At 42.1% G+C, this 18,400-nt stretch overlaps 1 protein-coding gene across 4 annotated transcripts in view; it reads right to left on the reverse strand.

Annotated features, from left to right (window-relative positions):
* Positions 1-303: 303 nt before the first annotated feature.
* The window catches only part of man1a2 (mannosidase, alpha, class 1A, member 2), a 144,457-nt gene continuing 126,360 nt past the window's right edge, over positions 304-18,400 (reverse strand). For 3 of the 4 annotated variants that reach the window (XM_085134472.1, XM_085134474.1, XM_085134473.1), the window contains exons 12-14: positions 16,952-17,124; positions 7,807-7,922; positions 304-4,025 (exon numbers count right to left, since the gene is read on the reverse strand). In XM_085134472.1, coding sequence (XP_084990598.1) covers positions 3,890-4,025; positions 7,807-7,922; positions 16,952-17,124 — 425 coding nt within the window. In that variant the 3' untranslated portion in view covers positions 304-3,889. Of the gene's footprint in view, positions 4,026-7,806; positions 7,923-13,077; positions 16,817-16,951; positions 17,125-18,400 lie in introns of those variants that run through there. The other variant, XM_085134475.1, reaches the window with a different exon arrangement.

The raw sequence follows: 18,400 nt of genomic DNA on the forward strand, positions 1-18,400 counted from the left end.
TGCATCTATAATCAAGCACAGCTCCAACCACTGACAATGGTGTTGTCTTTGTAAGTATTTATTATTAAATAATGATCAAATTCAACTTTTTGGAAAACTCAGAAGATCAAAGTGACTGCCAGGAGAAACTGAACTGGCCTTTAAATTCTGAGGTCAACAAAGAGACAGTCATTAATGAAATATCCTTTATGTTTAACCAAAGTGAAAATACACGTGACGTTTTTTACTTTCTAAATGCAACTGGTGCTTAAAGTATCATGACAACATGATCGAGTTAAAGCAAAAGAATAAATGTGCTCCTGGTTTCCGATCACTTTTCATAACATCTTTATTGAATCTGTGTCTCAGTTTTAAACATATTTACAGATAGTTTCATTTCATTTCGTTTTTTAGTTCAGTAAAAATACAAATACAGAACACTCAGTTTTCAAAATCAGCGCCGCTCCCAGCGACTCGATGGCCGTGCAGGTTTCAACTCGGGCTTCCTCCTCGTGACATGTAGGCGGTGATGATGTCAGTGTGATGTCAGATACTGCGCTGTAACTACGGACTCTTAATGGACACGATTGTTGAATGAAGGAAAATAACACGGAGGAAATAAAACGCAGGAGGAATGAAACAGTCTGACTACGACCTGATCAACACAGGAATGCTCTGAGAGCCTCTCTGAAATTTTAAAGGGGGGAAAAAAACACCATGTCTGAAGTTTTGCTGCATAAATAAAATAAACCAGAATAAAAGTGACCAACATTTCTACTTCTGCGTTACATTTTGTCCAAAAACAAACAAATACAATTTTCTTCGATCAAACATGAGCAGCATTACGAAGAAGATCGGCTACGACTGTCTGACATCACATTAATGTAATCCCCGCTGTCCGCTTCCACTCCCAGTGTTGGAGTTAGTGATGCTAATCGACTCCTTCAGCCGACATCCGTCTGTGTTTGTGCTGTAAAAGCAGCAGGAGCTGTTGGTTAGCAGTCCCGCATCACACAGTATGGCTTTACTGACAGACGACCAGCAGATCTAGTCTGCAAATCCTACTTTCATAAAAGGAAATGTTTGTTTCTTACATTTTGGCGAGAAGGGGACAGAGAGGAATAGGCAAAGCTGTCACAGCATTTAATAAATGTGGCTCTTTTTGTGCTGTTATCTTTGTGTCCCAGCAGTTCAGGGTGATTTCCGTAAGAGTCTCCATAATCTGTGTGCAATTACAAAACCTACTGACCTACTACAAAACACAAGACGAAAGCATAAATGCAAAACATGAAGAGCTCCTGGCTAACACAAAGTGACGTGTTAGCCAGTGTTTCCTGTTTCTGTATGGTGCTTGGCTTGTCTTGTTGGTATGTTATGTCTGATGTTTATGTAAAGACTTAGAGCAGGGGAGTCAAACATAAGGCCCGGGGACCAGAATCACACCAACAAAGAATCCAGTCTGTCCTGCTGGACTGCTTTGGAAAATGGCAGACACACATTTTGGACTTTTAACTATATTTTTAGTTTCACACCTTTTCCTGCTGACATTCCTTCATGGCCATTCATAGAACACCAAAGTAATTAAGTAATAGATAAACAATGAAATGACAGAATGTTTTCTTTCCCTTGAGTCTACAGTAAAAGAATTTTGTGTGTCATTCATTTCTTAGGTTTCCTTCATTTACTACAGCTGCACTTTTTACCATGTAGATCAATGACAAACTTTCGTGAGTGAACGTCCTTTCTTATATTAAGATATCTCTGGGATTAAATGTGCAGGTAAACGTCTTTACACTGACTGAGTCCAGCCCACTTAAGATCACAGTGGGCTGCATGTGGCCCACGATGTAAAATGAGTTTGACATCCCTGCTTTAAAGCATCTAAACAAATCTGTGATGTTTAATACTGCTGTTGTCTTTAAGACGCTCCGCAAATGAACCAAAGCAGGAGCGGTATCTGGTTCTTGCGTGTCGGATAATTGCTTGCACTAACATTGCTATGATATGAGACAAGCTTACTTACATGTCTGCTGCCCTTTAAGACTTTTTAATGAGTCAGAGAACGGCCCTTAAAAGCAGCAGATCACATCAAACGTTTAAACCCTTTAGTCAGATTCACATGGGAGAACTGTATCATCCTTCTTTTTTCCCCAACATATCATTTTATTTATTTTTTATTATTTTGCAGACTGCATTACATTATCTGAGCAACCCGAGCAGTAAATCCATCACGCTGCATTAGATGTACCACGAGGAGCTGTGTTAAGAGTGATAACTGGAGGCACTGCTGTGCTGCTAACGGAGCTGCACAAACTTCCATAAACAAGGTCAAGATCTTGGCGCGAGTCAGAGTACGGAACGAGCCCTGCTGTGACTTTCAAACCTCAGAGAAAAATGGCTCTAAAATCTGGGCAAAAGATGTGCATCTGGAATCAAACGCATCCCTTTACTGGAACTTCAGGCTTGTCCCTGACGTCAGGCAGCACTTACAAGTTTGACTCTGATAAAGCAACACAACTGCAGCTACATACAGAAAGTATTATGATCTAATATTAACTGAATAGCTTATTGTGTATGTAGTGTAATAACTCAAGTGGAACATGTTTGATTCCTTAAAAATTTATGTTTTTAAGAGTCCGACCAAAACATGTGCTTTAAGTATGAAACTGAAGCAAAGATTTGCATCCGACTTATGAGGTGGGTGTAGATATAGGATGCCAGCAGGAGACCATAAGGTATTCTAAATTTATTCACCCTTCTCAGTGCCACTCCTCTACCAACCTCTTCTTCATAGTCTTCCCATGAAAAATGCAAATAAATGATTTTCACCAGGTTTCATATTAGCCACAAAACAAACATTCTTATACATAAAGCATGGTTACCCCATCACAAAACGTAAGGGCCTGCACATAATGTACCTGATTGATGAAAAGCTGGAAAATAAGATGAGACAAAGGTTTACAGAAGCTGTGAGATGATGGGGGAAAATGTGAAGGACAGAGATTTAAAGAAAAGAAAAAGCAGCATCGAATCCTATAGCAGCAGAATGTTTTTTTAAGGAGGGGAAAGCTGTGGCTGTGTCTTTAAATGGAAGAGGATCGGGACACATGTGGAGTGGTGAGAAAAGGGGAGGCCTGCTGTAGTCCCTGTCTAATTACTCTTCCACTTATGATGGCCATTTTTTCTGAAAACCGAGGATCAGAGGAGGCGGTGACCACTGCCACACACTGCCCTCGCTTTGATGATGTGCCCATCTGCTAGCAGTTCCAGGTTGAAGTTCATCCGATGGAGGTTAAACAGGAAGTGGATTTGGGTGGGAGAAGCTGAGGGCTGTGATTCAACCCTGTGTCCCCAATATTGATTTGTCCAAAAGGAAAAGAAAGAAAAAAGGTTGTGTTAACAGACCCTGTAAGTCCTGAAGTCTGTCTGCTTGGAAACAAAGCAAAACAAAACATGACACTTTCATCAGTGTCAAAGTGTTTTTGTAATCCTTCATAGTCAGCTGTCAGTGTGTCAGCTTGAGTCTGCATTGGAGTTTCTTCAAATAAAGACTAAAAGTGATAACAAAAAAAAGCTAATCACGCCTCTGGTTTGGAGCTCTGTCCTTCAGTAAAAAGAGTCGATTCAAGCCAAACACGAGGCTGAGCAGCACACGCACCATCCTTAAGATTCGAGCAGAGAAGACAGATCGACAGAGTCAAAGAGTAAAACATAGAAGCAGAGCGAGTAAAGTAACAGGTCCTCTCGCTCTGTAGTGGTCTCTCCCCACCCCCCCGGTTGATGGTCTCAGTTAGAAATCAGTCGAGAGTCTGAATTGTAAGTTTGTCTGGTGTTCGTGGGCGGGTTTTTCTGGGTAGGCAGGCAAACAGGCCCCTGGTGCCGTGGTGCACAAAAAAAAGTGCCAGCCCGTTTACCGCTGAGCAGGCTCGCTGCCGGGCAGGGTGATGTTTCCCAGGTGGAGGACTGGCAGTGGGTGAGCCTCCGTGTTGAAAACCCAGTTCTCCAAGGGCAACAGGTCATCGCTGGAGAACAGCAGGTACAGATACCTGAGAGAGATGATGCGGGTAAGGAGAAGGACGTGTGAAGGGTGGTGGGTAACGGGGTGAGGAAGAAGAAAGAATTGAATGAGTTAGGTGAATATAATGTCAACAGCTTCATCATATCAAAGCCAACAAAACCAACAATTTAAATCCTAAACCTCTGTTTAATTTAGTGTTTTTACAGCTGTTGATTCACATCTGTTGTCATGGTCAGACAAAAAACAGCCACAAAACCAAAACAATTATTATGATTATCACATCCGAACAGCACAAACTGCTCCACATGTTGCAGGAGAAAACTGAATACATACACAGAACAACTCTATATGCAGTATAAAGAGTTTACTGCAGGAGGCCGGGAACTCGTCCTAAACACAGTTTACACCGTGACTGAGAAGCCCAATTTCATTAACATCTAAGATTAATTAAATTCTCATCTAATTTTTTTTAAAGATTTCAACTTGCTTGTTCACTTCTTAGCTCCTAAATTCTTGACATAAACTCAGACGCTGGATATGTGTGACGATCAGCATGACTGGCAGCCAATCAGCAGCCTTAGCTGACACTTAGCTGCTGTATTGACGCGACTGGCTTGAAGCCAGCAGAGACAAAGCTTGAGAAGAGACAGACACCAAAGTCTGCATAACACTGAGCCATTCAAATGTCATCCTCTCAGAGAGTTAGCAGACAGTGTGGCGTGCGACCTTTAACGACTTCTATACCAAAGACGGATTTTATTGGCATCTGATGCTTTGTGGGTGTTAATTTTAAACCTGTTATACTTGCAAATGAGGAGCTGATAAATAGCTTCGTGTAAACACGAGAGCTGACAGGACCGGCAGTAAAACTGAGCTTGTTTTGTTTTATGATTTTCTTTGGCCTGTCAGGCTGTCCGAGTGACAGTCACAACTGAATTACATCAGGTTATAAATACTGAACATTGTCAGGAGGAGATGGCATTCAAAGAGCAGCCAGCAGAGGGAACCAGAGAGCTACATCAGTATTCAGTTCTCCCACTGCGTACGAGCCTTGAGTGAGAGCCTCTTCTCCCTTCATCCATCAGTGACCACGATGTGCCACAGAGCCATGGCAGCTTCCCTTCACGTTAGCTGACTTTATTTATTTGTATGGCTGTAAAAATATCCTGATACCTGTTCACTGTCCACAGAGAAAAGAAATCACAACAATAACCTGGTGAAATGACTGGTTCTTTGTGTACGAGCAAAACAAACAAACAAAAAAAGCGAGTCTCTCTTGTCCATACTATAGACAGTAAACAAAAGTTGGATGAAGCCTCCGAGTCTGAAAAGTGAAGTCAGCTAATTAGTGCCTTTAACCTGCATAAATACCTGAGCTGCAAAAAGACGTCTGTCTATGGGAACGTGTCCGTTTGCCTGGACCTCTGTAAACACTTTGCTGTTGAGTTCATGCCCTCAGTGGTCACTCTGCAGTGCATTTGGAAAGCATTCACAGCGCCTCACTTGTTGCACATTTTCTCATGTTACAGCCTCACGCCAAAATTCATTTTTCACCTCAAAATTCTACACAAATCCCCATTATTGAGAAGATGGAAAAAAGTTTGCTTGAATATCTTTTAAATGTATCAAAAAATTAAAAACAAAAACCAATTAAATAACATTTACATGAGTATTCACAGAATTGGCAACAAAACTCAAAATTGAGCTCAGGTGTTTCTACAACTTGACTGGAGTCCACCTGTGGTAAATTCTGTTGAGTGGACGTTGTTTGGAAGGTCCGACTGCTAAAGGTGCATATCAGAGCACAAACCAAGGAATTGTCTGTAGACCTCTGAGACAGGATTGTATTGAGTTACAGATCTGAGGAAGGGTGCAGAAAGGTCCCAGTGAGCACAGCGGCCTCCATCATCTGTAAGTGGAAGAAGCACCAGGACTCTTCCTAGAGCTGGCCACCTGGCTAATCTGAGCCATCAGGGTAGATGGGCCTTCGTCAGGGAGCTGACCAATAACCTGATGGTTTCTCTAACAAAGCTCCAGCATTGTTCTGTGAAGCGAGGAGAACCTTCCAGAAGGACAGTCATTTCTGAGGACTACACCAATCAGTGCTGCATGGTAGAGTGGCCAGACAGAAGCCACTCCTCAGTAAAAGCTACATGACAGCCCCCCTGGAGTTTGCCAAAAGTCACCTGAAAGATTCAGACCATCAGAAACAAAATCGTCTGGTCTGAGGAAAAGATCAAACTCTCATAACTGCTCACCACCTGGCCAACACCATCCCTACAGTGAAGCATGGTGGTGGCAGCATCATGCTGGGATGTTTTTCAGCAGCAGGAACTGAGAGATTAGTTGAAGTCGAGGGAAAGATGAGTGCAAACAAATCCTTGATGATAACCTGCTCTAGAGCGCTCTGACTGGGGCAAAGGTTCATCTTCCAACAGGACAATGACAGTAAGTACACAGACAAGATAACAAAGGAGTGGCATCAGGAGCACTCTGTGAATATCCCAGAGTGGCCCAGCCAGAACCCAGACTTGAACTTCTTGGGGAACTAAAAATGGCTGTGCATTGATGCTCCCCATCCAATCTGATGGAGCTTGACGGGTTCTGCAAAGAAGACTGGGAGAAAATAGCCCCCCCCCCCAAAAAAAAAAAAAAAACTGGCCAAAAAATAGGTGTGTCAAGCTTATTACAGCCTGTCTTTGTGTATCACACTCAAAAAGACTTCAGGCTGTAATTGGTGCCAAAGGTGGTTCAATAAAACATTGGGCAAAGGTTTGCAAGAATTTCAAGCAAACTTTTTCACTGTCATTATGGGATATTGTGTAGAAGTTTGAGGTGAAAAATGAATTGAATCCATTTTGGAATAAGGACGTTACATGACAAATGTGGAACAAGTGATGCAAACACTTTTCAGATGCACTAAAAGTATCAGTAAGAAGCATTATTAACAGTATGCTCATTGGCCAGCAAATTGTTATTGACAAGTCGGTAGCCAATGAGCACGTGGTCACACAGTCAACAATGAATAATTGACCTCTTTTTCTCCCATTTGGTTTTAAAGCGTCAAGATGGAGACTGCAAAAATGTTCCATGCCACTTGGACTAAGACATCGCAGTAGCTACAACTATTTTTGACAACCTAGTATGACCCAGCTGAAGAGAACGGTCCAGAACAGAGTCCGTTGGCGTGGTGTTGGCCCTACGCTCCACTGGGAGTCTACAGGCTTGATGATGATGAGTATGACCCATACAGACTCTGTAGTGATTTGATAATTTTCTAATACTAAGGAGAACAAAATCAACCATTTTTGTTCTGAGCAAATAGAAAGTTCAGCAATAACAGACGATGTGCTGGTTGCATTCGGCCCCTTTCGCATTCGGTTTGGTGGGTGTTCACTGCACCAAACTATTTCTGAGTTTGTACAAATGCTGCAAACTTTGCAGCTGCTTCACTCAATGTGATTGAGACCGTTGATGCAACTGAGAAGAACACTTTGAGTTCTGCCTCAAACTTACCACATGTTTCTACAATGACCAAATACTTAATCTACAAATATGTATGAGTGCTCTGTTAGGACAAACTTTAATAAATAAATAAACAAACATCAGGTTAGAAACTGACTGCTTTTATCTTCTTCCACTTCTGTTTAACAGATAGTTTAAAATAACTGCAAACACTTTTCTCTGGTAAACCCCCTCAGTCAGCTCCCATCCACCCACACTGAATTAATCATAAGAATCGTTAATTAAAAAGCATATTGACTATTCATAGCTTCTGCCAATTGATCGATCCATTAAGACAGACTTACTTGAGTGTCTCAGCCAGGAAGAAGCTCTGCTGCACGTCGTCATAGGTTGGATTGGATGAGTAGACGTCCTTCACCCCCGAGAAACCTCCACTCACCCTGCAGTACTTATCAATGGCCTGGAGAAGACGGGGGGGGGGGGGGGGGGGGGGGGGGGGAGGATGAGCGGTAGAAGGGGGAACAGAAGAGGAATGAGAAAAAGATGGAAGGCAAGTTGTAGGATGAAGTGTAGAGCAGAAACAAGGAAGTTGAGGAGACGGAAAACAAATGAAGGCAGAACAAAGAGAAAAAAAAGTGGACAGAAATGAGAAAATGGTAGAGGGAAGGTTTACATGATAGAAAAGCAAAATGAGGAGAAAGCATTAGAGTGGAGGAAAGGTGGGGGGAGGGGAGTACAATTTTAATATGCTTATAAAAAGCATGGTGTAATTAATTTCTTTGCGTGTGACAGATTAGAGAGTGTCCTGCGGTGACATACAGGAAGCAGCGGCTGCACAAAATGCGAGGAAAAAACAGATTACCACAACTGCTGCCTTTCTGTTCTTTATACTTCATTCAACTTTTGTGTTTTGTTTTTACAAAGCAGTTTCATAATGAAGGTACACACTCATTTGGCTCCCGTTATCCTTCACCCGTGGGAGCTGAAGTGCAATGACAAAGTAAACGCTTTCTTAAGGTGAAGTAAAGCCCGTGGCCATCCCACAGGGGGATTTCAATCTTCTAATCAGGCTCTTTTCACCTTCATCTGCACATTTCTACTGAAGGCAGATTTACTTTTTCAACTGGAGATATTTTTTGCTTTTTTGGGGGGTAAAAATGTCTTTGTTCTCTTTTTTGCCTGTGCACAATTCCTTTCGAGACACACGGTTCTTTCAGGACAAAATGACAACACAATCGTAGGTGGTTGGGATGTAAATCCCCCGTTTGCTCACTTTCGAGGGTTTATCGCTGATTCTTCAACCGTGAAAGATGTGATGTGTCAGTGTTTCAACAAGCGCAAAACAACAAACGCGGAGAGCAGCCGGGCCGACAGCAGCAGGAGAACCGGGTCTATTAAATGATCTGACATCTGAGCATTGTGCACTGCGACTCACACAGACAGCTGAGTCACTCAACGCTTTGAGTTTAAACTGTCGCCAGATTCTGATTTCCATTCTAATCACGCTCAACTTACACAAGTTATGCATTTATAAATCAATCTCTTGAGCGCAGGGCTATTAATGAGTCCTGTTTTTGTGGATTCAGCAAGCACGCTCAGCAAGTCAATTCCTTTTCGTTCCTTCTATCGAACAAAGGGATCCAGATTAGAAAACAGAGCACACTTTTGTAATCCTGCTTCTCAATATTCACATTTATTGACGCAAAACAACAGCGGCTAACGCATATTCCACATATCACAATGCTTTTCCAGACAGCTTAACTGGATGATTCCCTACTACAAACAGTTTTGGCTCATTTGCGAGCAGGTGCTTCCCCTGCCTGCACACACAAACCAGAAATAGCTCATTAGAAATGCAGCAATCATCCAGCTGGCGACACACACAGTCCATTCTTACCTGCGCGCTCTACTGATTTGTGACACTGAAAATTGGTGCTTCTGCTCATGTCTTATTGACACAGAGAGTGCATGGAATTCAAAGTGTGATATCTGTCCTTGTCTTTCAGTTTGCCCCCGTCTCTCACTCTCACCTACACACACACACACACGTTTCTCTACCCTGTCCTCGAGTGACCGTTTCACTGTCAGTTTGGACCATAATTCCAGATTTTCACAGGCTGCTGCGTCCGGCAAACGTTTGCCCTTCCTGATCTGCACTGCAGTGCCCTGCAACAGCCAGTGTGGCACACGAACACGGTAATAACAACCAGAGTATCATAGATTAGGTCCAAGCACTTAAAAGACACATTTTAACACAAGTCACATAAACACTTGAGCTAAAACTCAACAGTCTGGAAATTTTCTTTCATATTTTACACAATGGTAGGGGTATCTGCACCCAGACACATAAAAGACACATGCGCGCGCACATACACCCACCCACGCACCTCAGCACCATCTGTGCTATATAAATTATCCGATAAAAAGTCTACCTGTAGGGAATGGAGTGCAAGGCGGAGCAGTGTTCCTGCCACAGCCAAGTGAGGACACGCTGCACATAACAGCAGCTGGGCTTCACCTCTGCATGCACACACACACACAAACACACACGCATACACATGTAAAAGCCAGCCAATGTTAATAGCTGCTGTGAATAGAGGAAGCGTGACAAACAGAGGCAGGTTTGGTGTACCAGATGGATGCAGCTGGGGTACGGGTGTGTGTCTGTGTGTGTGTGTCTGTGTGTGTGCATGTGTGAGAGAGACTGAGAGCAAGAGGAAAGGAGGAGCTGAACTTTAAGGCAACAAGCAGAGAAGAACACAGGTGTTTGTGAAGAGTGGTTTCTGGGGTTAAGAGAGCAATACAAGAACAGAGTAAGGTGAATGAGGAAGGAGAAAGCCTGAGGTGTTACGTCAGAAAGAAACAGGTGAGAAAAGCAATAAGATATAGACATGGTTAGATACAGGAACGTGGAAATATTAAGGCTACGTCCACACTAGTGTGTTTTCGTTTGCAAACGCATCGTTTTCTCTCCGTTTTGGCCTCCCGTCCACACTGAGACGGTGTTTTCGCTCTCGAAAGCGCATACATTTGAAAACGGTGCTTTCGCGTCGCAGTGTGGACAGTGAAAACTGAGACTTTTTGAAAACGATGACACATTTTAGTCATGTGATGCAGTCAAGTGACCAATTAAACTAAGATAGCAGAGGGCGTTATACAGCAGTTGTTTTGTTTGCTCTCAATTTTAACAGCCCTATTAAAGATTAATATCAGTCTGTACATGCTCCAGGTAGCTTTTCTTCGCTTTTGCAACTTTGTACTTCTGTGTTACTCGCAGCAACAACTCCACCTCATTGTGAGTCCATTTAAAAAACTGCTTTTCCTCCACATTTTGCCGCAACGTTTCAAAAGGCCGGAAAGTAAATAAAGGGCAGACAGGAACGAGGCAGGCCGAATCTTCTTGCGTTTCACGCATTCGCAGCACTGGAATGTAAGCGTTTTTGTTTCAATGTGGATGCACAACTCTGTGAAAACGACTGAAACGATAATGTGGACGCGGAGCGTTTTCAGACCGGGCTAGTGTGGACGTAGCCTAAGAAACGGAAACTCAAAATGACAGCATGAAATGAAAAAGAAACCAGATATAAAAGATGGCTCTTAAACCACCCTACATAAAAACTCCAGACAGGTGTTAAGTATGCGGTGCTTTTACACAGGAAAAGTGAGAGTGGAAAGTAATTCTGAAAACTCCAGCATTTTGTTAACAAGCATTGATTCGGGTTTATTATGAAGGTGCATATTTAACATACTCAATTAACATGCAGCATGAAATAACAGATTAGTATGGTTGAGCGAATGGGGCTGACACAGAGTGGAAGAGTTTCAGTATGCAAACAGAAAAGAAACTGAGGACTCTCTCACTATGTGCGCTGGTTGCCTAAGTTAATGCCTGTGTATAATATTTAGAGTTCATTACACTTCTGATGCCTCTAAGGGCAAAAGACATGATAACCAAAACAATGTATAAAACACAACACCGTATAAAAACGAGCAAATTAGAGCATAAAAACTTCATGCAGAAAGTCAACCTCTTTCTTCAGCCCACATGGTTTAAAAACACTTGCTAAACATCACCATTCATGATTAAGCTTAAATCTGTTAAAGTAAAAGTATTTTGTTCCACATACAGAGAAAATGTGAAACCTTGACCACTGCACAAAGAAAGGGGATGGCAGCTCTCTTTTGCTGTCGGGCATGTCCACTTATCCGTGCAGGTTCTCAATCATCCAGGTCACGGTAATCTTAAGTACTTGATTCTTCTTCTTTTTCAGATTCAAAAGGATGTTTCACCTCTTCTTCTGTTCTGGCAGCTGATGGGCAATCCCAGGTCTTTAATCCCAAGTGGGGTTGTCACCTTGGAGGTAGTCCTGAGAGTCAGTGACATATGCTGTCATCGTGTCAGTCAGTAAGGTCACATGGGTCAAAGTGTAAAGGGAGGTTCAATTGCTTTGGAAGGAGTCTCAAGACTGGGCAATAGTGGCTGCTAATTGGTGTCATAAGTCACCACAACACTGTTCACTGATGGTCGTTTACACTGGACAAAGACGTCTCCTGCATCGTCTTCTTGGTTTAACCCTTTAAGATCTACCATAGAACCAAGTCCGCCAGAGCTTACTTTATATTTTTACATGCTGTGGAGCCATTTTTGGGAGCATTTCAAGTTGCTATACATCAATACAACTGTTATAGCCCATATTGTAATAATATGTATGCATTAAGTCCATAGTAACTACATTAATTGCAAAAAAGTGCAATAAACTACAAAAAAATTGAAAATCGTTTTAGGTTGTTTGTTTTGTTTTTTACATATATTTCTACTTGGACAAATTTAAGAGGCTTATCCCTCAAAACTTTAAATACAAAAAAGTTGCAAAAAATAGTTTACAACAACAGGAAATTTATTTCCTGTTGTTATTTCCTGTTGTATAATAAATTTATAAATTTATTAAAGGGTTAAAATGTGAAGTTTATCTTCATGTCCTTTCTCTTTTAAGTGTAGATGTGCAGCTGAGTCTTTCCTGGCTTTACTGCACTGGGCCACGTGTTTTTGGAGTGGTTGTGTGGCCTTTCTTACATAAAGGCTCGAGCATTCTCCACTGCACTGCACATTTTGCACAGCTCATCTTGAGTTAGGACAGTTTGTCCTTGGAAATAACTGGTTTTTGTCAGGTCTGTGCACTTCTCAGACAAACCATATTAGGAGCAATAATGTTGTTCCCCCGGTTGTTCTGTTTCTCCCCACTTAATGTCTGACACTCACTTAACCCTTTAGTGGGAAGGGTCACAGCAAATCAACACAAGTTTGTTCAGAGTGATCACTTTTATCTTAAGATGACACATTTCCATCTTGTGGGAGTGGTCTCATCCAGGACAACAATGGTCTTCTCCAGAGAGTTTGAGGGCGTCGCGGTTTGAAGAGGATGATGACACTTCAGCTCAACTACTTTTTAAGCTACACAATATCTGAAAGCTGTTACATGCTTGTTTGTAGTTTCCCCCCTTTCATCTAAAATATGACACAACCACAAGACCGAATCAAAACAATTAATCGAATTAAAAAAAACAATGCCCCAAGTGGAGGAGTTCAAGTATCTCGGGGTCTTGTTCGCGAGTGATGGGAGAAGGGAGCCGGAGATCGACAGACGGATTGGGGCTGCAGCTGCAGTGATGCGGACGCTGCACCGGTCCGTCGTGGTGAAGAGGGAGCTGAGAGTAAAAGCGAAGCTCTCAATTTATCAGTCGATCTACGTCCCTACCCTCACCTACAGCCACGAGCTGTGGGTAGTGACCGAAAGAACGAGATCGCGGATATAAGCGGCAGAAATGAGCTTCCTCCGAAGGGTGGCTGGCCTCTCCCTTAGAGATAGGGTGGGAAATTCGGCCATCCGGGAGGGGCTCAGAGTAAAGCCGCTGCTGCTCCACATCGAAAGGAGCCAGCTGAGGTGGTTCGGGCATCTGACAAGGATGCCTCCTGGGCGCCTCCTAGGTGGGGTGTTCCGGGCATGTCCCACCGGGAGGGGGCCCCGGGGCAGAGCCAGGACACGCTGGAGAGGTTATATCTCTCGGCTGGCCTGGGAACGCCTTGGTGTTCCCCCGGGTAAGCTGGAGGAGGTGGGTGGGGAGAGGGAGGTCTGGGCCTCTCTGCTTAGGCTGCTGCCCCCGCGACCTGGCCTCAGATAAAGTGGATGAAGATGGATGGATGGAAAAAAAACAATGTTTAAACTGTTTATTTACCTGTTACCAAAAACTTAACTGAAACTTCAGGATATTTGAATCAATAAAACTTCTTGATCAAGGGCAGTACGACGTAAATAAGCTGTCATATTTATTAGCATTGCAGGGTGTATATGCATTATTAAAAGATGCAAAGATGAGCCTTTCAGCACCAGCTCTTTAGTGTGAGTCACACCGAATACAATCGCACTTCATAAACACACCTGCTAATAGATTTGTCTGAAACATGAGCTCGAACACAATTCCTCCCACTCAGAAAAACAAAGAAAAGGTGACAAGAAGATTGGCAGGACAAAAGAGAAAAGTAAAGAGGGAAAAAAGCAGTAGCTGAAGATGACAAGCAGGCCAATAGAGATTTATACATAGAAGACGCACCGAGTCCCGTATAGCGGGTGAACTCTTTAATCCTCTGTCAGACAAAGTGGAACAGAGGGGTGAAATGTATAGAGACACTTTCATTTCTCTCCCATTTCCATAATGAAGCACCAAAGGAAGAAGATGTACTAACACATCAAAACATCCCACCAGTAAAAAAATTGCAAGATGTCAATTTAAATCCCTTCATTGTGCTCTTTGAAGTTTGCTGAGACCTGCACTGCTTTCATTTCACATATTTAAAGCTTAAAAGAACAGTCTACCATAGGTTGCTGATGATGCTCTGTTAAAAGCACAGGCATGGTGAAAATGGTTTGAAAAGACGCATTTATTCCGTCGGTCACCTGCTTTTAGATGAGAGGCAAATTACTACTAATAGTAAAGCACAGTCTGACCTTCTGACTCAAAAGTCGATATTAAATATGGTTTCTACTGCAAAAAACAAGCTCTGCTTACTGTTTCAATGTGCTATTTACTTTCTAATGGACGCAAGGCAAAGAATATTTTAGTAAAGAAAAAACCCTGCAATGGGAGTACTGTTAGGCTACGTTCACACTGCAGGCGAAAGCGTATCAAATCCGATTTCTTTGAGCCTATGCGACCCATATCCGATCATGGTATAACAGCGTGAACGGCACAAATCCGATATTTTCAAATCCGATCTGGGTCACTTTCATATGTGATCCTGAATCCGATACATATCTGATGTTTTAGAAAGCGACTGCTGTTTGATGGTCAAGTCGCATTAAATCCGTCTTTTACGTCACTGACACAAGACAGACGCCAATTATCAGCTCCGGAGAAGACATCGGGAACGCTTCCTGGCCATCCAGTGTAGATGTCAGTGAAACTGTTGGGAAGACAACGTTGGAGAAACGTGAACATTTTATTTGTACTGTATAATCTGCAGATTCTGACAGAAATCTGCAACTATCCTTTGAAGCACCGCTCCTCTAAAACAGCAATAAGGATCATTATTTTGTTATTTACATTATTATGTAAATAACAAAATAACTTAAAGCAAAAATTGGGAAACGTGAAGTCCGAAGTCTTTATATTAAGGGCCATCAGTCAAACAATATTGTTTGCTCTGGGTCTAAACAGAGCGCGTTGTGTGTGAAGTCTTCTTTTGCGCATGCGGGCGCTTTGAGCGTTCACACTAGAGCGCGTTTGCTGTCGCATTTTATTTGTAGTGTGAACGAGCAGACAAAAAAATCGGATTTGATCAAAAAATTGGAATTGAGCATTAAAACCTGCAGTGTGAACGTAGCCAAAGTGACCCAGATCGGATTTGAAAATATCAGATTTGCACCGTTCACACTGTCACACCATGATCGGATATGGGTCGCATAGGGTCAAAAAAAATCGGATTTGATGCGCTTTCGCCTGCAGTGTGAACGTAGCCTTAGTTCATAATGAACAGCTAGACAGATGGAGAAAAATGGAGCATTTAGTTGAGATTAAAAATCTGGTTAAAAACGTTAAAAAATTCAACAAACCTAACTAAAAACTAACTTTGAAACATCTTTGATAAACAGTACCGTTTGCTTCATGAGTATTTGCAGTCACCTGCTTGAACCACTGACACTCACGGTTCTTCTCACACCGGTTGCTGGTAAACTTGCATCTTCCCACTTACTCCTTTTCTTGTCCTTTTTCATTTTCATCAATTAGCTTTCACATGACGTCATTATTGGCGAGCCCACCAGGAAAGAAGAAACAAGACTCTTCTCTGGTAACTTCCAGTTATTTTTACCAAGTTTGTTTCACCAGAATTTACGGTTGCTAGCAAAGCATTAAGTATGGCACTGTGCGCAACAACACTCATCCTGACTGGGGTTTTTTGCTTCAGTGGGAAATCTACACCACAACTATGTCACAACCGCAAGCCATCTGAGACCCTACAACGTAACCTCCCTTGAACTGTAACTACATATCGCGCCGACGCAGCAGCTATTGTGATTGGCCTGTTCAGTAACCACCGTCTCCACAACACGGAAATATGTTTTGATTAGACTGATGTTATATAAATGACCCAAAATGCTCCTGTAAAGATAAACGGCACAGTGGTGCAGTCGTTAGCACCGCTTAACTTTCCACAGTTCATGATCAGTTAAGTGGTGATTCTAAATTGGCCAGAGATGTGAGACAGATAAAGTGCTTGAGTCATCAGTAAGCCTAGAATAGAGTCTAAACTTACTGACCAGGACACCAAATTAGTGAGAACTAAACTAGAAAAAGAAGGTGACAGTAATGAATGAGCAAATGAAAAACAAGAAGAAAGAAGAAAAAGAAAAGCAGCTCCAGCTCCAAATAAGACGAGACAAGCTGTCCTCTGGCTGGGAAACCTGTTACTCAACCACTTGTCCAACTTTGAAAGCAATTTTCAAAAGTTGGCCGTTAATTGTCTGCATCCAACAGAACTGTGAACAGTGCTGCGAGGCACCAGTGCCAAAGGACACCTTGTGCTTATCAGACACATGAGCAAAATAAACGCTGACAAAACAAAAATATTTAGTCCCCCTGAGATGAGAACGAGAAGAGAAAGCTGCATAAATCTTTGGTATAGTTAAACAGATACAGAAAAAATGTTTCATTTTGTCTTCCGTTGTCTTTTATTAGGAACCACGCTATGAACTACAAAGGACTCTTCCCAAATTAATAACACGTGCATGAATCCTGAGGGACGGCGTTTCTAATTGCACGTTTGTGTCTCTATGTGGACTCCACGTTTTCACCGTATTCCTGTTTCAAGGATAAGACAAAAACATTTTGTTCCACATCCTCTCCAGTAAGTCTTTAAAAACTGCCCGCAGGTATTCAAATCTAATCAAAATGATAATCAAGACTAAGATTTAGACAAAGTCTAAAAGTCTTTACCTGTACTGCTTCCCAGCCCCACTGTCGGTACTTGGGGTCATGGGTGAACCTCCACATGTACCAGTAGGTCTCGATGACCTCCGGCCGCAGGATGTAGTACTTCTCATTCTGCCGAACAGCCACCGCCTCCAGGCCGCTGTCGAACTTGAAGGCCTCTGGGCCGAGCTTCAGCACTTCAGAAAGAGAAAGAAATGTTAAATGTGAAGGAAAGGCCAGGAGATAGAAGAGAAGGGAGTAAAGGAAACATTGGAAGAAGAAAAAGAGGCAAAAGGGACAAGAAGAAAAAGCCAGAAATAGTGGAATGAATCAAGGATGTGATAGAACAGAGAGAGGAAGGAAAAGAGTGATCAAATAATTAATGGTTGAAAAGAACAGAGAGGAGATAAAGATGATCTTTTGCTCCATGCTTCTCTTAATATGAAATAGTGCCTGTGTGTAAGCAATAAAAAGCATCCCAAACCACTGATTTTAAAGGCTTTTCTTCTTTTTACAACCACTGCCTTCTGCCAATGAAGTGTGATAGGCATTAAGAGCCTGAGTGGAAAATTACAGAGGCTGAAAAACAGTGACAGGACTGTCCCTGAAAGGATTAAACACACTGACATGCATACGTATGTGTTGACGCACACATTTAATAGCTCCCATTAACGGCTGCTTATTAAAAAACAGGCCAACTTTAGACAGCCTGACCACAGCTATCAAATTCTGACTCTCTCCCTTTCTATTCTTTATTTGTCTCTTTCTCCATCTTCATTTGTTGCCATGGTAATCCCTCCTCTCCTCTCTGTCAAGTAAATAGTATATTTTTTATGCTTGCAGGAAATGGCAATAAATAAAGCATTAATAATAAAAAAAAGAGCTGAACCGGTACTTTACTAACTGCATAGTTTCCAATTAGGACAAGCAGAATTAATTGTTGGTTGAGTCACTGGGAGGATTTTATAGATTGATTTACTGCCTGGTGATAAGATCTATTTTTTTATGTGTAAAATGTATCAGTGTATATAAAATATTTGAGTAACTGGATCTTAAAATATAGTACGTATGTAAAATATTTTAAACGATTTGTAAATTAGTTGCTTAAACCATAAATAACGATTGGATCAAGTCAAATGGAAATTGTCATTGTGTTAGCATGAGTGGGTGATTTTCCAAGCTATAGTCCTGCCTCTAGTGGGTGACCCGAATGCTAATGCTGCTAGCCTGAGTTTACAGGAGAACTGGAGCTTTGAGACAAGTGACAGTGATGCTAGCTTAGCTGTGCTAAAAGGGAAACTGACTGTGTCCTCTGACATCTACTGTAGAGGATAACAACACCCATTCAACATTTTCCTAATGTATATAGTTAAGACTATTTAACACTACCTGTCAGCATCTGATCCACCCCAACATTAAATGTTTAGGATATTAGAAAGTCATTTAAAAAAAAAAAAGACCCTTTAGCAGTCA

The sequence above is a fragment of the Neolamprologus multifasciatus genome, chromosome 16, assembly GCF_963576455.1.
Source record: "Neolamprologus multifasciatus chromosome 16, fNeoMul1.2, whole genome shotgun sequence".
Lineage (NCBI taxonomy): Eukaryota > Metazoa > Chordata > Actinopteri > Cichliformes > Cichlidae > Neolamprologus > Neolamprologus multifasciatus.